Below are 14,789 nucleotides of genomic sequence, written 5' to 3'. Positions count from 1 at the left end.
CAGAGACACATCTGCGCGTTGTTTCCCCCCGCCGAGCAGAAAGGGCAGATGTGAGGCCTGAACCCGGGGGCACTTTCTGCTGAGCAGCTTCCATCTTCCCTGTCTCAGCCCTGTTAGCCGGACAAAGTTCCTCCTGCTCGAGCCCAGTCCAATGTGCAGGACGATTAAAGTCTCTACTGTTACCTTGCGTTATTTCTCCAAAACATAACCTGGGCGTTATTCAGCCTTTATGACTTCCCAGAGCCACATCTTCTGTTGACATCTCCCTCAGCCTCTCCTCGGGCCTCGAAGCGGTGAGTCAGCGCCGTGACGTTTGGCCGCTAACAACCTTGCCCTTAACAGGAACAGCAAACCTACCCACCCAACCCAGCGCCCCGCTCGCTGATAGCGCTTCTCCTCGGCGCGTCTCCAAAGACGTTTTGGGGGGGGGGGGGTGCAGGTTGCACCACAGATGAAGGCAGGCGCGACGTTTGGGAGGGATTTGGAGCCTTTGCCCAAAAGTCGCTCTGGTTTTTGCCGGGCGAAGGGCCAGCAGCGCGCGCTTGGCCGCTGGCAGGCCTCCCGGCCGACAACCGAGCCAGCGCACGGCTAGCACACGCAGAAAAGGTGCGGGTGGGTGCCAGGGGAAGCGGGCGCCCGGTGACTCGGCTGACGAAACGTCGACACGAGGGTGGCCGCGCTTTGATCCGCGCCTGTTGGACCCAGCGGTTCCCTGGGCAGGCGGTCGGGGAAGGTCACGGCGCTTCCCGGGAGGCCCAGGCGCCCTCCCGACCAGCCTCGCACCAAAGTCGTCCAAGACGTTCTTGTTCCATCACCAAAACGGCAAAAAAGAAAAGAAAAGGTGCAGCTCTTTTTCTAAGTGCTTGTTTATACGTTCTGCAAAGACTAACGAAGGGCTTCAGCTCCGCTCTCTCGGATAAACACACGGAGGCTTTTGCTCGTGCTCTCTTTGGAGTTTGGAGAGATTTGGGTGAGCCGAAGCGAAAGCCTGAAGAACGCTATTCACCCTTGAACCCATATTGCAAAACAGATGAAAAGCTCCCCTGTACTGTATACAGCAAGCGGAAAGTTCGTAAGCTACTTAACGAGGTGTCAGTGGAAGACCTTCGAGAAGAGGCTTTGCAATCCACGGGAGGCGAGATCCAAAAATGGATTTTTTTTTTTCGTTTTTTTTGCTCTTTCCAGGTAGGGAAGCGAGTGGGCTTTCCTGGGGCAAAGTCCATCCCGCGGCGTAGGTGATACCCCGCATCGGTCTGCAGGTGTTTATTTCTGCAGAACAACTCTTCGGTAACGCCGCCTCGGAGAAGGGCTGCTCCCAAGAGTTGCTGCGGTGTGGTGATGGCTGAAGTGACGGCTGCCGTCCGAAATCACTGAAGCAAGGGAAGAGACCGTGCTGAAGCTGTCCGGAGGTCCCCACCGGTGAAGAGGGCCCTGAACTGATACGCACCGCTCTGTTACAGAGGAGCCGGGCACGGCTGGAGCTCGGGGAGTGACGAGAGCTGGAAAACTAGCGCCGTGCCAGCGCCGCGAGCCCAGGGTGAGTTTTTCCTTTGCGTTATGAAGCAGGAGCCTTCCGAGTCCTGAAAACAGGTTTTAATATCTGACAGACTTTTAGCTTCCATCAGAGCAGGCCCGGGGCCAATGCCAAGTGCTCTTTGAAATCTCAGCCTCGACGTGCTGTTTAGGTTTTATGTAGGTTTATTCAAAGGTTGACAGCGAGAGAGAGAGACCTGACCTCCGTCCGAGCAGGCACCGGAGCCAGGGCTTCCCCTTTGCTAGGGGCACCGCGTCCCCCTCCTCCTCTTCCTCCTCCTCCTCCTTCTCTCTGCCGCGCGCGCGCAAAGCCAGCAGCTTTCTGCAGACAGCTTCGGCAGCACAGGTAAAGAAAGGCCGGGATCGACCCAGCACAACGGCTCCCCTCGCACTTCGGCGTATAAATCCCGAAAGCGGCGCGTCCATTCCGGAGATAATTTCGAAAACAGAAGCCGCACGACATCTCATGTCAAAGTGCTTGTTTAGTTTTTGCCTGCGAGAGACTCCACCTCCTTTCCGAGTTCCCTGAACCCTGTAGAAAATTCATCCCAGTCCGGCTGCTGCCTTGCACTTAGCAGTCCCGCCAGGCGGGGATAAGGACGCGTCCTCCGGCCCACCGCCGGGTCCAGGCACCTAGCGCTTCGGAGGATCGCTGGCCCAAAGCAGAAGCGTTTCCACTCGGATTAAAATGCCTTATGGCTTGATACTTGCGTTTATATTTCCTTAGCCCTAAAAATAACCTAAAGGCAGAGATTGCCTGTTACTGACCTGGGAAACCTCCCCTCTTTTTTTTTTTTCTTTTTCCTCCTTTCTTTCCGTTTTAGGGGAAAAGGAACTCAAAGGAGGAGAGATCTGGGGGGGGTTGCTTTGTTTTTTCGCTCTTCACGCTCAGTGGAAATGCCAGGCAGGGAGGCCCTCGCTGAGGAACATCCTCCCCGGGAGCGACATTGCATCACTGGAGAAAGAGAGCAAGAGGACATCAGACGCCGCATCCGCAGGTCTTTCTAGCAGCACTTCAGGCGCGTACGCGGGGGTTCGTAACGCCAGCCACTACCGCAAGAAAAAGCCAGCAGGCGCCCGAAGAGGTGCTTTGTATGCCTCGCCGAAGGAAAAACATGAGCGCGGTTTCCCAGGTCAACGCGAGCAACGTCTCCCAGGCGGACTCCCTGGAGGACAGCGGCAACTGGACGGCCGTAACCCAGTTCACCCAGCCCGGATGGCAAATCGCGCTGTGGGCCATCACCTACTCCCTCATAGTCGTCGCGTCGATCGTCGGCAACGTCACCATCATCTGGATCATCCTCGCGCACAGGAGGATGAGGACTGCCACCAACTACTTCATCGTGAATTTGGCCCTTTCGGACCTGCTGATGTCCGCGTTCAACACCATCTTCAATTTTATTTACGCCAGCCACAACGTGTGGTATTTCGGCGAGGAATTCTGCAGGTTTCAGAACTGGTTCCCCATTACCGCAATGTTTGTGAGTATTTACTCCATGACGGCCGTTGCTGCAGAGAGGTAAGAGCAGAACGGGAAAGATAACGGCTGAAAACATTTGCTGCGAGCTTTAAAAAAAGCCAAACAAACTAGTGCAATACTTTGTGCAGCTGGCCCCCACCTACCACGGCAGGCGCCTTATCCGCAAGGTAGGAAGGGGACGAGCAAGTAGACTGGGGGGTTAGATGCCAGTTACGAACTGAAAAGTAGGTTCTTCTTTTGTTTGACTTTTGAGGCAATTTAGCATTTTCCTAATACTCTCTCCTGGTCTGCCGAGTCTCTTTTACTCAAGCTTAGATTTGGGGAGCGTGAATGTGTGTACAGTTCGTTGTTAAGTAGCATAACGCTTTTTTTTTTTTTCCTGTTTACTTGGAAATAGTCAAAAGTCCATGGTAATTTCCTTTCTTATGGGCAATGAAATATAAAAGTCCCTCCCCGGCCCCCTCGCGTTGCCTTGCCGTCCTGAGCAAGCACAACCCATCGTCCAGAAATATTTGGGGTCTCCTACCAATATCTGCCATTGCTTCTCAAAGACGCCTATCGGAGAAGGGCCCTTCCAGCTCCCTCGGGACCGACGCCAACGTCCCTCCGGAGCCATCCAGAGCGTCATCGGCGCGGCGCGGGCTGACGCACCCAGCCCCAGGAGCCCAGCGACAGACGAATCAAACGAGATAAACAGACGAGCCGGCAAAAACGAGGCTCTGCCCTGCAACGTAACGCCTACGGACACCCGAATTACAGAGGCGTCCTGGGTTGACGTGCAGCCTCCAAAACGCGGGGTACTGGCTACCGCGCTCGCTAAAAGGTTCGCTGACGAGGAGAGAGAGAGAGGAACGACGTGCTCCTTAGCCCGCGGTTGTCCAAATAAAAGCAAATCTGCGTTTAGAAGGGACAGCATCTCTGTTTTAAACGCAGAAACGCTTTCGCTGTTCCTGGCTTTAAATCACACATTGTTGATAACAGTTATTTTATACGTGGAGTCTGCCAAAGAACGCTCTTTTTTTTTTTTCCTTTAGTTCCCTTTCAGCCTCTCCTCACGTCTCCCTACTCTCATTCCTTGGGAATTGTTGGTAAAGTACCTATAAAGCCAAAATCTCTGGGGTCACACGGCGAGGCTCAGAAGGAAAACTTGGCATCTCCCTGCAAGCCATATTTAGCTATTCTTTGCTTGACCTTAAAATAGATGCTGACACTGTCAGCTTCCATTTATTGTTATGAGAACCGGCGTCCTCTTGGGCTCCGTTGTTTAACTTTGATAAAACGACGTCCATCGAAGCAGTTCGTTGTAAGGAAGGAGGCTAAGCAGCGAGGGAGCTCAAAACCGTCTCTGCCACGGCGAAGGTCTAGGACCGCGCTGCAGCTCCGTTTCGGGCTGCGCCGGGTGGCGGAGCGGCCGTTGCGGCTGCAGAAAGGGCAGCGCTCCAGGCGGGAACGCAGCAGCGGCTCGAGTTTCGCGCTCCAGATAACCAAGTCTCCTGGGCCGTCTCCAGGAAGCTTGCACAAGCGCCGCAAGCTCCCCAGTGCAGCTGATCCCGTCGCTTGGCTCGGGGGGCTGAGGGGTGCCGGGATGTCCCAGGAGCAGGGCACCGTGCCGGGGCGCAGCACCCAACTGGGCAGGCAGCTCTGCTGCGTGGGAAACCGTGGAAAACCGGGTTTTAGCAAAGTATAATACCACCTACTATAAGCCTAAGAAATGCAAGGAGACATAAGAATGTGACAGCTAAATAAGGCTGGGATACCTTGCAGCTCTGGGCTACGTACCGTGCCACGCGTCCGTCCGCTATCCTTTCCCAGGCAGATTTCTCCCCCAAAGGCCTGGCCGAGAGGCAGCACAGAATTTGTCAGCTCTGAAAACCGGGACGCGATTGGCATTTTTCCACTCTGTTTTGCTTTCGAAACAACTATGACAAGGAACGCGAACGGCACGACAAGAAACGCATAACTGACCAAGTATTCACTACAGTGCCGTGCATTTTTGCACAGTGAACTCAAAACCAGGCGGCCCGCCGGGCTTGCAGTAACCCAATAGTCAGATGGGCCGGGAAGGGCTCCCGACAGGTGGGAGCCGCGAGGATCAGCTTTTGCCCTAAGCCACGAGCGCAGGCGCTAGAGCGACTACAGCCGGAGGTGGGTGGCACAAATTTTCCACTGCTAAAACCCATTGCCGGGAGAAAAAGATACGGGGTAAAGGATGTGCAAGACACTGCTCTTGTGATAACATGGGGCATCAACGATTGACAGAATTAGTGGGAACAGCGCGTTTAGGCACCTTGCATCAGTGTCACAGCAACGCTATGCTCAGCTGTCGGTATTATTTTAAGCGCGCGGTACACATTCATGGGAGAGGTGAGGGCCAAAAGACTGTGCTTGGCCTTTTCCAAAGCTCCCCGGTTCTAGCTCAGCCCCGGGATTTCACGTAAGCTCGTTTGAAAAATGAACGACGAAACAACAGTGAGGAATGCAAAGCAAGGGGAAGACTTGCAAAGGAGCACAGGAAGAAGGCACAGATGATTGCTTCCTCTCCACGCCAAAAGCATCCATCCGCACGCGTTTAAGATACGCTGCCTTGAGACTCATAGTTGCTTCTCTTAAGAGATGATTAGTTTCTTCCAACTATTTATAGTCGTTAAAGCCCACCATATCATTTGTTGAGTTTTTACTCTTCCTACATATATTTTTTTTGTATGGTTTATCGACGCAACAGTAAAAGCGCTACCCACCTTTCTTGCAGGTATGTGGCTATAATTCATCCCTTCAAGCCCAGGCTTTCTGCAGGAAGCACCCGAGTCGTCATAGGGATCATCTGGCTGGTGGCGTTTGGGCTCGCCTTCCCGCAGTGCTTCTACGCCGAGATCATGATGGATAACGGGACAGTCAAATGCATCGTCGTCTGGCCGGATGACGTCGGGTGGTGGAAGCACCAGCTCACGTAAGACCTTCTCGGGCAGGGGGGGCGGGAGAGAAACGAGAAAAGGGCAGATTCACACAGAAGTTAACTGTGAAATTCATGTCTCCTCCAAAGCGCTGGCTACAGGAAGTACCAGGAAGAAGGGGAAAATTTGGGGGAAACATGCAGCCAGAGGGGTGTGGGATGGGGGCAACCCCATCTAAGCTCGGTTTAAGCCAGCCGTGGGAAAAGGTGCCACGCGCAACTTCTTGCTCAGGGAAGAGACGGGTGACGCACCACCCTCTCTCGCCTTGCAAACGGGTTGTGAGAGCTAGCAACACCCTGAAGGGGTACGGGGCGTCCCATCCCCGGGGCAGATCGGCTGGTTTGAAGCCCCCTGCCCAGTGGGAAGAGGTTTCCCTCCGGGCCGGGGAACGGGGGCCACCACCCAGCTCGCATGGATTTCAGCGAAAGCGGAGCGTCAAGTCTCGAAACGAGCAACACATCCCGCTTCCAAAAACGTTGGACTTGCCCCCGTTCCCTTGAGGCGGGCAGAAGCTGGCCGTTTTTCACGCCGAGAAACCACGCAGTTAGCCAGAAGTCACGCTCTCCCTCGCGGGGCAGAGAGGACTGCGTTTCAAACGCCCTGCCGTTTTACCTCCCTGCTGCATCTGCCCCGCTCCCGCCAGCTGCTCGCCCTCGCCGCCATCTCCTCCCGCTCCGCGGGCGAGACCGCCCGGCCCCGGCTGCCCGCGCCCGGCGCTTAGCGGACCCGCTGCGAGTAACCCTCGAGGCGGAGAGCGGGTCGGGAGGCTGGTCGGGCGAAAGGCGTTCACGTAACGGGGCAGCGCAAGAAGCCGCGGAAAAGGAACAAAGCCATTAACGGACGGGAAGCCGAACCGGCCGCCCGCGCTGCCCGCGGGCTCGCTCCCGACCGCGCGCCGCGGGGCCGGCTCCTTCTGCGATCGCCCGCTAAGGAGCGGCGGCTCCCGGCCGCAAGAGAAAAAGGGGGAGAAAGAGCCACGGGCGGCCGTTCAGCCGCTCGCGCAAACACCACGGGAAAGAAATACCACGAAAGGCCCGGGAACAGCGCAGAGGCAGCCAGGTTCCTCTGGGCAGGGCGACTAAGTTACGCCGTGATTGGAAAATACCTCCAAATCCTCCTGCACTGCCTAAAACCAGCTTTCAAGATTTCTAGACCTCAGAGCAAAGGCAAATCCTTTCCTCTAGGAAAAACGCGCACAGTTACGATGGCAGAAACAACTCCAAAAAAAAAAAAAAAACCACCCAAAACCGCCAACCCCTAATATCGTGACTGCCAGCGCACGAGGAATCCTGGCTATGAAGGGGCTGAATTGGCAAAAGCCTCTCCAAAACCGTGCACCTTAGCCAGAGGGTGCCTTCCCCCCCGCCACCCCGTTACCGGTCCCCGCCGCGGGGCCGTCAGGCTGAGACGGACCACGGGCGCCCAGCCTTCGGCGCTCCCGGCCAGCCGCGCGGTCCTCCCTTTCAGGCTGTTTACATCAACTTGACATGTGCTGTAAGCAAGCGAGCGAGCTGTTCCCTCCCCGTAAATGGTGGTTGCTTAAAATAATCGGAGCCGAGCACGAGGCAGGAGGCAGAAGCGCGTGGGGTAACGCGGAAAGCGCCCCAGCTCGCCCAGCGAGACGCCGGGGCCGGCGCGGGCAGAGGCTGGTGCACCCTTGACTTGCGGCCGCGCTCGCAGATAGAGCGAGGCGACCGCTCGTCGCTTCCCCACGCCGGGCGGGATAATCCTGCGGCAGGATAGCAGAGCTCAGGGCAGGCGGCCATGCAATGTACCCCGCCGGGGTCAAAAAAAAAAAAAAAAAAAAAAAGATAAATAATACTCTGTCTGGAAAGAGCAGTGAACCTAATGCAAGGACTAATCATCGCGGCACAAGAGAGACGAGTCTGTCTTGTTTATAGAAGCCCCTGGAATGATGCTCTTAGGCAAAATCTCTGCTGCTTTGTGCTGAAGTTAACGGGAGCCAGACGCGCGCATCCAAAAGACAGTTTCTGAAATGGCTCTTCGAGTGACATACTGACTGTGAAAACGTGCTTGTTCTTCTTTTTCAGGTATCACATTGCAGTGATCGTGTTGATTTATTTACTGCCTTTAATGGTGATGTTTGTTGCATACAGCATTATAGGAGTTACTCTGTGGAGCAGCGCAGTTCCAGGCAACCACGTTGATCGAATCCGCTACGAACATCAAGTTAACGCCAAAAAAAAGGTCAGGAGTTAAATTTAAAAATAATTACCCTCGATGTGCCAGCCCCTTTGGCTCCAGCTCCAAAACAGAGCTTGCATTAGATACAAAATCTCGTGGGATTGGGCATGAAAGGATGACGACATCTTTTGGACCAAGGGGTAAGGGGCATCGCCCAGCAAGTACAGAAAAAGAAACTCAGCCAGCCTGCAGGGAAGAAAGGTTCACATGGGTAGGGAGGGCACTAGTTTGCCCAGAAACCCTTAGAAAGTAAAGAGCAATATCCAGCAAATCCACACGTCACAGAATAAGCCAGGGAAAACCTTTCTGCCACTGTCCAGAGCTTTCAGTGTAACAGCAGTTCTCGTATTTCCCTACCGAGTCTCTTCGACTCGGCTGCAAGCAGCTTTCTACAGAAAGCTCCCGTAGTCCACTGGGAAACACATGCTGCAACTCCCTCCCTGTCCTCAATTTCCACCCTCAAGACCGGTTTCTTTGCCCGAGCGGCCCGGCTCTATACACCACACGCAGCGCATCCAGAGGGAAAAGCAAACGCAAAAAAAAAGCAGCAGCGTTTTCCACTCCCCCAGCAACCCGGCGATCGCGCAGAGGCCAAAGCACAAGTAACGCGCTGCTCTTGGTTTTCCAGTTTGTGAAGACGATGGTGGTAGTCGTGGTCATTTTTGCTGTCTGCTGGCTGCCTTATCACATATACTTCATCCTGGGGAGCTTCAAGGAAGACATCTATCAGCAGAAGTACATTCAGCAGGTTTACCTGGCCATCTTTCTGCTGGCCATGAGTTCGACGATGTACAATCCCATCATATACTGCTGCCTCAACCAAAGGTGAGTAGCACGCCAGGAAGAAGAAAACCTCATTCGGCAAGGGCATACCTCTCTGGAGGTGAGGACGGCTGTGATTTTGGAATGATGCACGTGTTCCTGGGCCAGGTAGACAAGTTAGTTTATACTCTACTAATAACATGAGGTTAGCCACACTTTTTTTTTTTTTGTTTAGCCCCACTTCCAGCCGTCGCTCCACCCCAAATCTTTTGATTTCAGTAGAAACCTTTTGTTTCCATGGTCATTCAGAGATAGAACTAGGTCACACATCCGTTCTTTCTCCGGGCGGATAAGAAGATCGCTTTACCATTTAATTTCTCTTCTTCTGTTTACAGGTTTCGTTCTGGCTTCAAATTAGCCTTCCGGTGGTGCCCGTGCATAAAAGCAACTGAGAGAGACAAACTTAAACTCACGTCCCCATCCTTTTACCACACGACCCACAGAAAGTCAAAGAGATCAAGTTTCAACACAGAAACTCAGTTCAACGAGAAGACATCGTTTACCCTCACTCAGCTAACACTTTGATTTTCTTCTCGAGGGTCGGGCTCTGAGACACCCTTTAAAGGCAGTCGATTTTTAAGGAGACTGAAGCAGGGTTGGGTTTTTTTTTTTTTCTTTAAGCAGCTTTCTTTTTTACAGGACTTCTGTGCACCGGCCAGCAGCGCTGGAAGTGGCGTAACCCGGTTCCAAACATCACCCAGCCACGGGTGCCAGCCCGGCCCTCCCGACACTGAGCGCTGCCGTACAGAACACAGATTTGGCCCCTAAAGTCAAAAAAAAAAAAAAAAAAAGCAGCGATGCAGACCGCAGGCCGCGTCCACCAGCAGCATCTGCCCCAGACGGCGATCTCCTTGTGTCCTCTGCTCCACCGAGACGCTAAAATCCGGCAAAGCAGCGATGCAGCAGCACGCGGGGACCCCGGGCCGGTTTGGGCAGGCGAGACGCGAGGGGGACCGCCGGTTTGCCACAACGGCACGTACGAAAGCGCCCAGGAGTCTCGAGGCCAGGCTGGAAAGCCCGCCCTGAAACTTGTCCAAATTCTGGGATCTTCAGGCCTGCAGTTTTCACCAGCACCGTCTCTCTCCAACAAAAAGGGAGAAGCCCTTCCTGAAAGGATCGGAGTTGCATGGGTTTCCATGACCTTGGACTAAAATACCTTGTCGTTTTCCTCTTAAACTGCGCTCAGGTGGTTCCTCCAACCTTTCAGCGAGCAATTTGCAGTGGCGGCGGCTCGGCTCGCCCTGCCCTCCTCGAGGCCGCCTGCGCGCAGCCGAGCGGCCAGCCCACGGCACGAGGGACCGTGATGCAGGCGGACGTGGCCCTAGCTAGGGACCGTCTCCAACGCAAGGCAAAGGGAGCAGCAAGAGCAATCCAAACCCAGCTCCTATGCCTCCTCCTCCTCTCGGTCCCAGTCGCGGTCCGACCCACAGCTGTCTTGTCCCAGAGAGCCCCTTCCTCCTCCCCACCCAGACTCACCCCTTCGTCCCCTGCCCCGTTCTTCTCTCCTCCGGTAGGGAAACAAAGGCTGACAAACGCCACGTTCGAAGCCTGAGACATTTTGCGCAGACATGCCAAACAGGAGAAGCTGAAATATAAACGTTATATGTAATATAAGACAGCTTTTAACAGTGGCGTGAGAAGTAGCACCCTCCAGCCGCCTCCGCCTTTCACGGTAGGCTCGTCTATAACACGACAGAGCCGTAGCTTGGCGTAGCGAGAGCTCCTACCTTATTGGAAATATCCCCCTTCGCTCTAGCGACCAGTTGTTGCCACGTTTGACTTCTGCATCAAGTTCAGGGCAAAGATTTGCGACTTGAACTAAAAGAGTACTCAGGGACATGATTTTCCCAAGCCGGCTTAAATACAGGAATCAGCAGACACTTGTTCTTTCGCCACTTAACAATACTCTCCACCTCCCTGCCGGCCCCCGAGAACAACTATGCACTACTGTTAGACACCCAGCAAATTCGTCTCACTAATGGGAAACGACAGAGAGCCCAGGGCTGTACGTTGGTAATTTCTGAGTTGTTCCAGCAGGCAGTTTCTAGCCGTGATGTTCTTTGGCCACCTCTGCCCCAGGCCAGCTGCTGCGAGCGTAGGGCACCGAAACCCCTCTCCCGGAGATACTACGGCAGCTGTCTAACGCAGATAGTTTCAGGCTAAACCGGCCCACCCTGCATCTCCCGTCTTCCGTCACACCTTAACAGCCAGCCAAATCCTATTTTAGATGCCCAAGTCTCCTACTCACTCAGCAGCACTACAAGACTCGAAGAAGAAACACAAAGGGGTACAGGCACAGGGGAGGAAGGGCAGACCGGCCACGAAACCCACCTCTTGTCCTCAGATGGGCCAGCGTCGCTCGGGTACCGGCACCGTCCTCCTTGCACAGCCGTGACGGGCATCGACGGTTTCCAACGGGTCCCGGCACTGGCGCCTTTCTCCGCCAGCTTCTTTCCAGGTTGGGCGCAGAAAGCAGAGGATGATTTCTTCAACTCGCAAGCCAAGCGCAGTCTTCTCTGAAGGACTCCCCGCTAGGAACAGCGGCGGTTAAGCAAGCAGAGATGCCCTGAGCCCTTAGGAGACACTACAACAAGGGAGGGCACACCAAGGCAGACTACGTTATTTCTCGCGATATACAGAATATATCGCACGAACACCGTGTTCCATCAGAAATAAATACAATGCTTAATATACATATAGACATGATTAAACACCACACTGCCATTAAAAAAAAAAAAAAAGCCTCCAGGCTGGTCATAAATCTCTCCTCCGCGCCGTTACTTGTGCTCTAAGCACCAGTGGAGCCTCTGCAGTCATCAAGGAAAAAGATTTGGAGACTCTCATTGCTGTGGCAAAGGAACAAACAAAAAGTTCGGCAGTTCAGAAACACTTCATTTTTGCCTTCTGCTGCTTTTTTTTTTTTTGGAGGAGAAAAAAGAAAGAAAGAAAAAACAAAGTCTGCTTGTTTTAAGACTCATTCAGAAAGCTTCTGAGAGAACCCCCCAGAGGAGCAAAGAGCAGAAGACGTTACAGCAGCGGCGCGCAAATGATCTTTTCCCCAGGAAAGATAAGATTTTTTTATGTTCACATTAAAGTAATTCCAACAGCGTAACAATTAAGGGAGCTAGGGTTTTATCCAGCAAGCCTTACAGCTTTAAGTAAGAAATCTCAGCTGTGGCTTGGATAACGTTGAAGACCTTTCCTCAGACACAGTTACGGCTTGCGGTTCAATTGCAACAGTTTCCGGGGCGGTAAAAATTAGCTTGAAAATGGAAAGGCCACCAGGGTCCCCTTAGAAAAGAAGTTTCTTACCGAGTACATCACCTACGGTCCGCAGCAGGAAAAGGCATGCTGTTATACACACAAAACGGCTCCCTGCTGCTTGTTACGAGCTGGATCCAATAAACAAATCCTCCTATGCCAGCGTCTCCGAAATTCGCAGTCCCCCGGGGACCAAACGGGACTGACTGTCGCTTCTCGCTCGCCCGGGCTCTCGGAGGCCACGGGCCCCAGACGCAGAAGCACTGCAACCCCTCGTCCCGAGGATGGCTCGGACCACCTCCCTCAGGACCGCGCAGGGCAGATCCTCAGCCGTTAAAACGCGACTCCCGGCCGCAAAAAAACGTTCTCCCCTCGTCCCCGTCCCCCATTTGGGGCCGTCGGAGCACAGGCAGAAGGGGCTCTCGCCGCGCAGACGGCGCGCGCGGCAGGACGCTCGGCCAAGCCAGGCGCGCCGCCAGCTCCGCGCCTCTGGCGAACTCCAGGGAGCCGCGAGGAAACGCGCGGCACAGGGGCCCGGGGTGAAACCCCCCGCTCCCCGCCGCCGTTTGAACCCGGCTCAACCCAGGCACCGCCGGGATGAGCTCGCAGCTCTCCCGACACAATGGACATCTCCCACTGCACTAAGCCGCCGGCCAACAGCGTCTCTTCTGGAAAGAACCACTAAACACCAGTTAACGCACATCAACAAAAGTTTAATATTTTCCACAAACATCACGTAACACTAGTATCGTAGCTACCAGTGCGCAAAGTAAAAAGACTCTCTACCTTTGCCAAACCGGTGAGGCATGCACTTTTTCAGGTAGACGCACACTTAAAGCTGCAACGCCTGGTTGTGACTCACGTGTTACTTTACGACATGCGCGCGCAGTGCACCGCAATGCACACGGACACGTTACCAATAGGTAGGGCAATCCACATCTTAGGGGGTGCAAAGAGAATAAAGAGGAGGAGCCCCGCGCATTTCCGTCTGCTTTCCGCAGGAGAAGAGAGGAGGGAAAAACCACCTAGAGATCTCAAATTCATTTTTGGTAGGAGAGCGGGAATTAAATGCTGTTGTGGGGTCTCCCTCTTTGCAGAAAGAAAGCGGCGTGACTTGCAAATGTTGTTTAACTTCTGCTTTCTTAACCTGCTTCTCAATTTAGGCAATATGACTGCTATGCAAATACAACAATGGTATCGACTCGACGAGGACAGGACGCACCAAGCGTGTGTAATCTCTGTTGTTGTTCCAGTCCTTGGAATAAGCTGGGTTTTGTGGTTTGGTTGGTTTATGCACGCGGGTCCTCAAAGCTCAGGTGAAAAATCACCCTCAGATTCCTTTCTACTCACTTAACTTCAGCTGTTGTGTTTTGAGTGGCTGCTTAACAACATTAAAGATTAAAGCTTTGAGTGGAAGCAAACACCCATTTAAGGCGAGAGGAGGCAGTACACGTCCGAGCGACACCGTTTCGCTGCAGGGTCAGTAGACCGGCAGCCGCAGTGCCCCCATCCATGCTAGCAAGAAGAGATAGGAAGTATTTTTGTAAGAACTCTTAAGCAGGGGTGTACAGCACAGCCTGCCTCGGGACCATACATCTGCCCGTTTCCCACGCCGGGAGATTTGGATTACCCCAATCACCAACCACTTCATTTTACTCCTTCAGGATTTTTTTTGCCGAAACATTACAGGTTTTGCTGGGTAACACAACACTATTCACAGAAGCAGTAGGAAATACCAGTGGAACCAGATCTGTGGGACAAAGGCATTTACTTTTACCGTGACAAAACAGGAATCGAGGAAGCAAGTTAAGTCGCGTTGCCCAGTCCCACTATAGCGATAGACGCGTGCACGGTGCCGACGCACCGTAAACGTTTCCACGGCCGCTTGAAACGAAACAACGGCAGGTAGAGCTGCAGGAGGGAACTGTGGCTTCCCCGTCTCGTAAAAGCGTAAACCCCCGGGTCTCGTGGTCGGCGTGGTGGTGGTGGTGGCGGCGCGCTTAATGGGGATGCCGGGAAGAGCACGTTTTGCCTGATGCAACAGCAGCTCTCAATGCACATCACTTGGGGGCAATTTCAGCTCGGACAACAACCCATTTTTGACAGCTGCAGAAAGTATAGACTGATTTTCAATGACCTACAGATGGGGAAGGTACCAACAAGGTGAATGAGAAACATGCAGATTGGGGTCCAGAAAGAGGAGATATTATTAACAGCACACATTCTATCTTGTATCCTATTTTTTTTTTATGTCATTAGTTGTTTTTTTTTTTTTCTCTCCGATAAAGCAGTGAGTTCTGGGTTTTTACCAGTTCAGACTAGGTAGTCGCTGCTTTATGAGAAAGTGCTCGCGAGGCAGCGTCGGGGCCAGGATGGAGGAGTTCAGTTCTGCTCGGCGTCGCGAAGCCTGCAGCCCACGGCCGTGATGAGCGCTGCCCCTTTGCCGCTGCCGTCCTCCGAGAGGAGGAACGTCACGTCGCACTTGGGCGCCAGGTCTTTCACTGTTTGGTGCATGATCCTCGAAAAGCTGCAAAAGG

The 14,789-nt window shown here is 53.7% G+C and overlaps 2 protein-coding genes across 4 annotated transcripts in view; one reads left to right on the top strand and one right to left on the bottom strand.

The window, feature by feature from the left end:
- Window positions 1-458: 458 nt before the first annotated feature.
- Window positions 459-12,793, top strand: TACR2 (tachykinin receptor 2). 2 transcript variants are annotated; one of them, XM_068950915.1, is made up of 5 exons: window positions 459-3,052; window positions 5,763-5,960; window positions 8,082-8,172; window positions 8,798-8,994; window positions 9,327-12,793. In XM_068950915.1, the coding sequence occupies exons 1-5, from the start codon at window positions 2,628-2,630 to the stop codon at window positions 9,514-9,516; spliced, it is 1,101 nt and encodes a 366-aa protein (XP_068807016.1). In that variant the 5' UTR covers window positions 459-2,627; the 3' UTR covers window positions 9,517-12,793. The 2 variants fall into 2 exon arrangements, with proteins under 2 accessions (XP_068807016.1, XP_009674012.1); XM_009675717.2 differs by having other exon boundaries at window positions 8,016-8,172.
- A 151-nt stretch (window positions 12,794-12,944) lies between these two features.
- Window positions 12,945-14,789, bottom strand: part of LOC104144614 (hexokinase-1) — a 35,450-nt gene continuing 33,605 nt past the window's right edge. For both annotated transcript variants that reach the window (XM_068950913.1, XM_068950914.1), the window contains one exon: window positions 12,945-14,779. In XM_068950913.1, the coding sequence (XP_068807014.1) occupies window positions 14,635-14,779 (145 nt within the window). In that variant the 3' untranslated portion in view covers window positions 12,945-14,634. The remainder of the gene's footprint in view (window positions 14,780-14,789) is intronic.

Source organism: Struthio camelus, chromosome 7 (genome assembly GCF_040807025.1).
Source record: "Struthio camelus isolate bStrCam1 chromosome 7, bStrCam1.hap1, whole genome shotgun sequence".
NCBI classification, from domain to species: domain Eukaryota; kingdom Metazoa; phylum Chordata; class Aves; order Struthioniformes; family Struthionidae; genus Struthio; species Struthio camelus.
The sequence above is the reverse complement of the archived record's forward strand: the minus strand, read 5'-3'. Positions and strand labels throughout refer to the sequence as shown.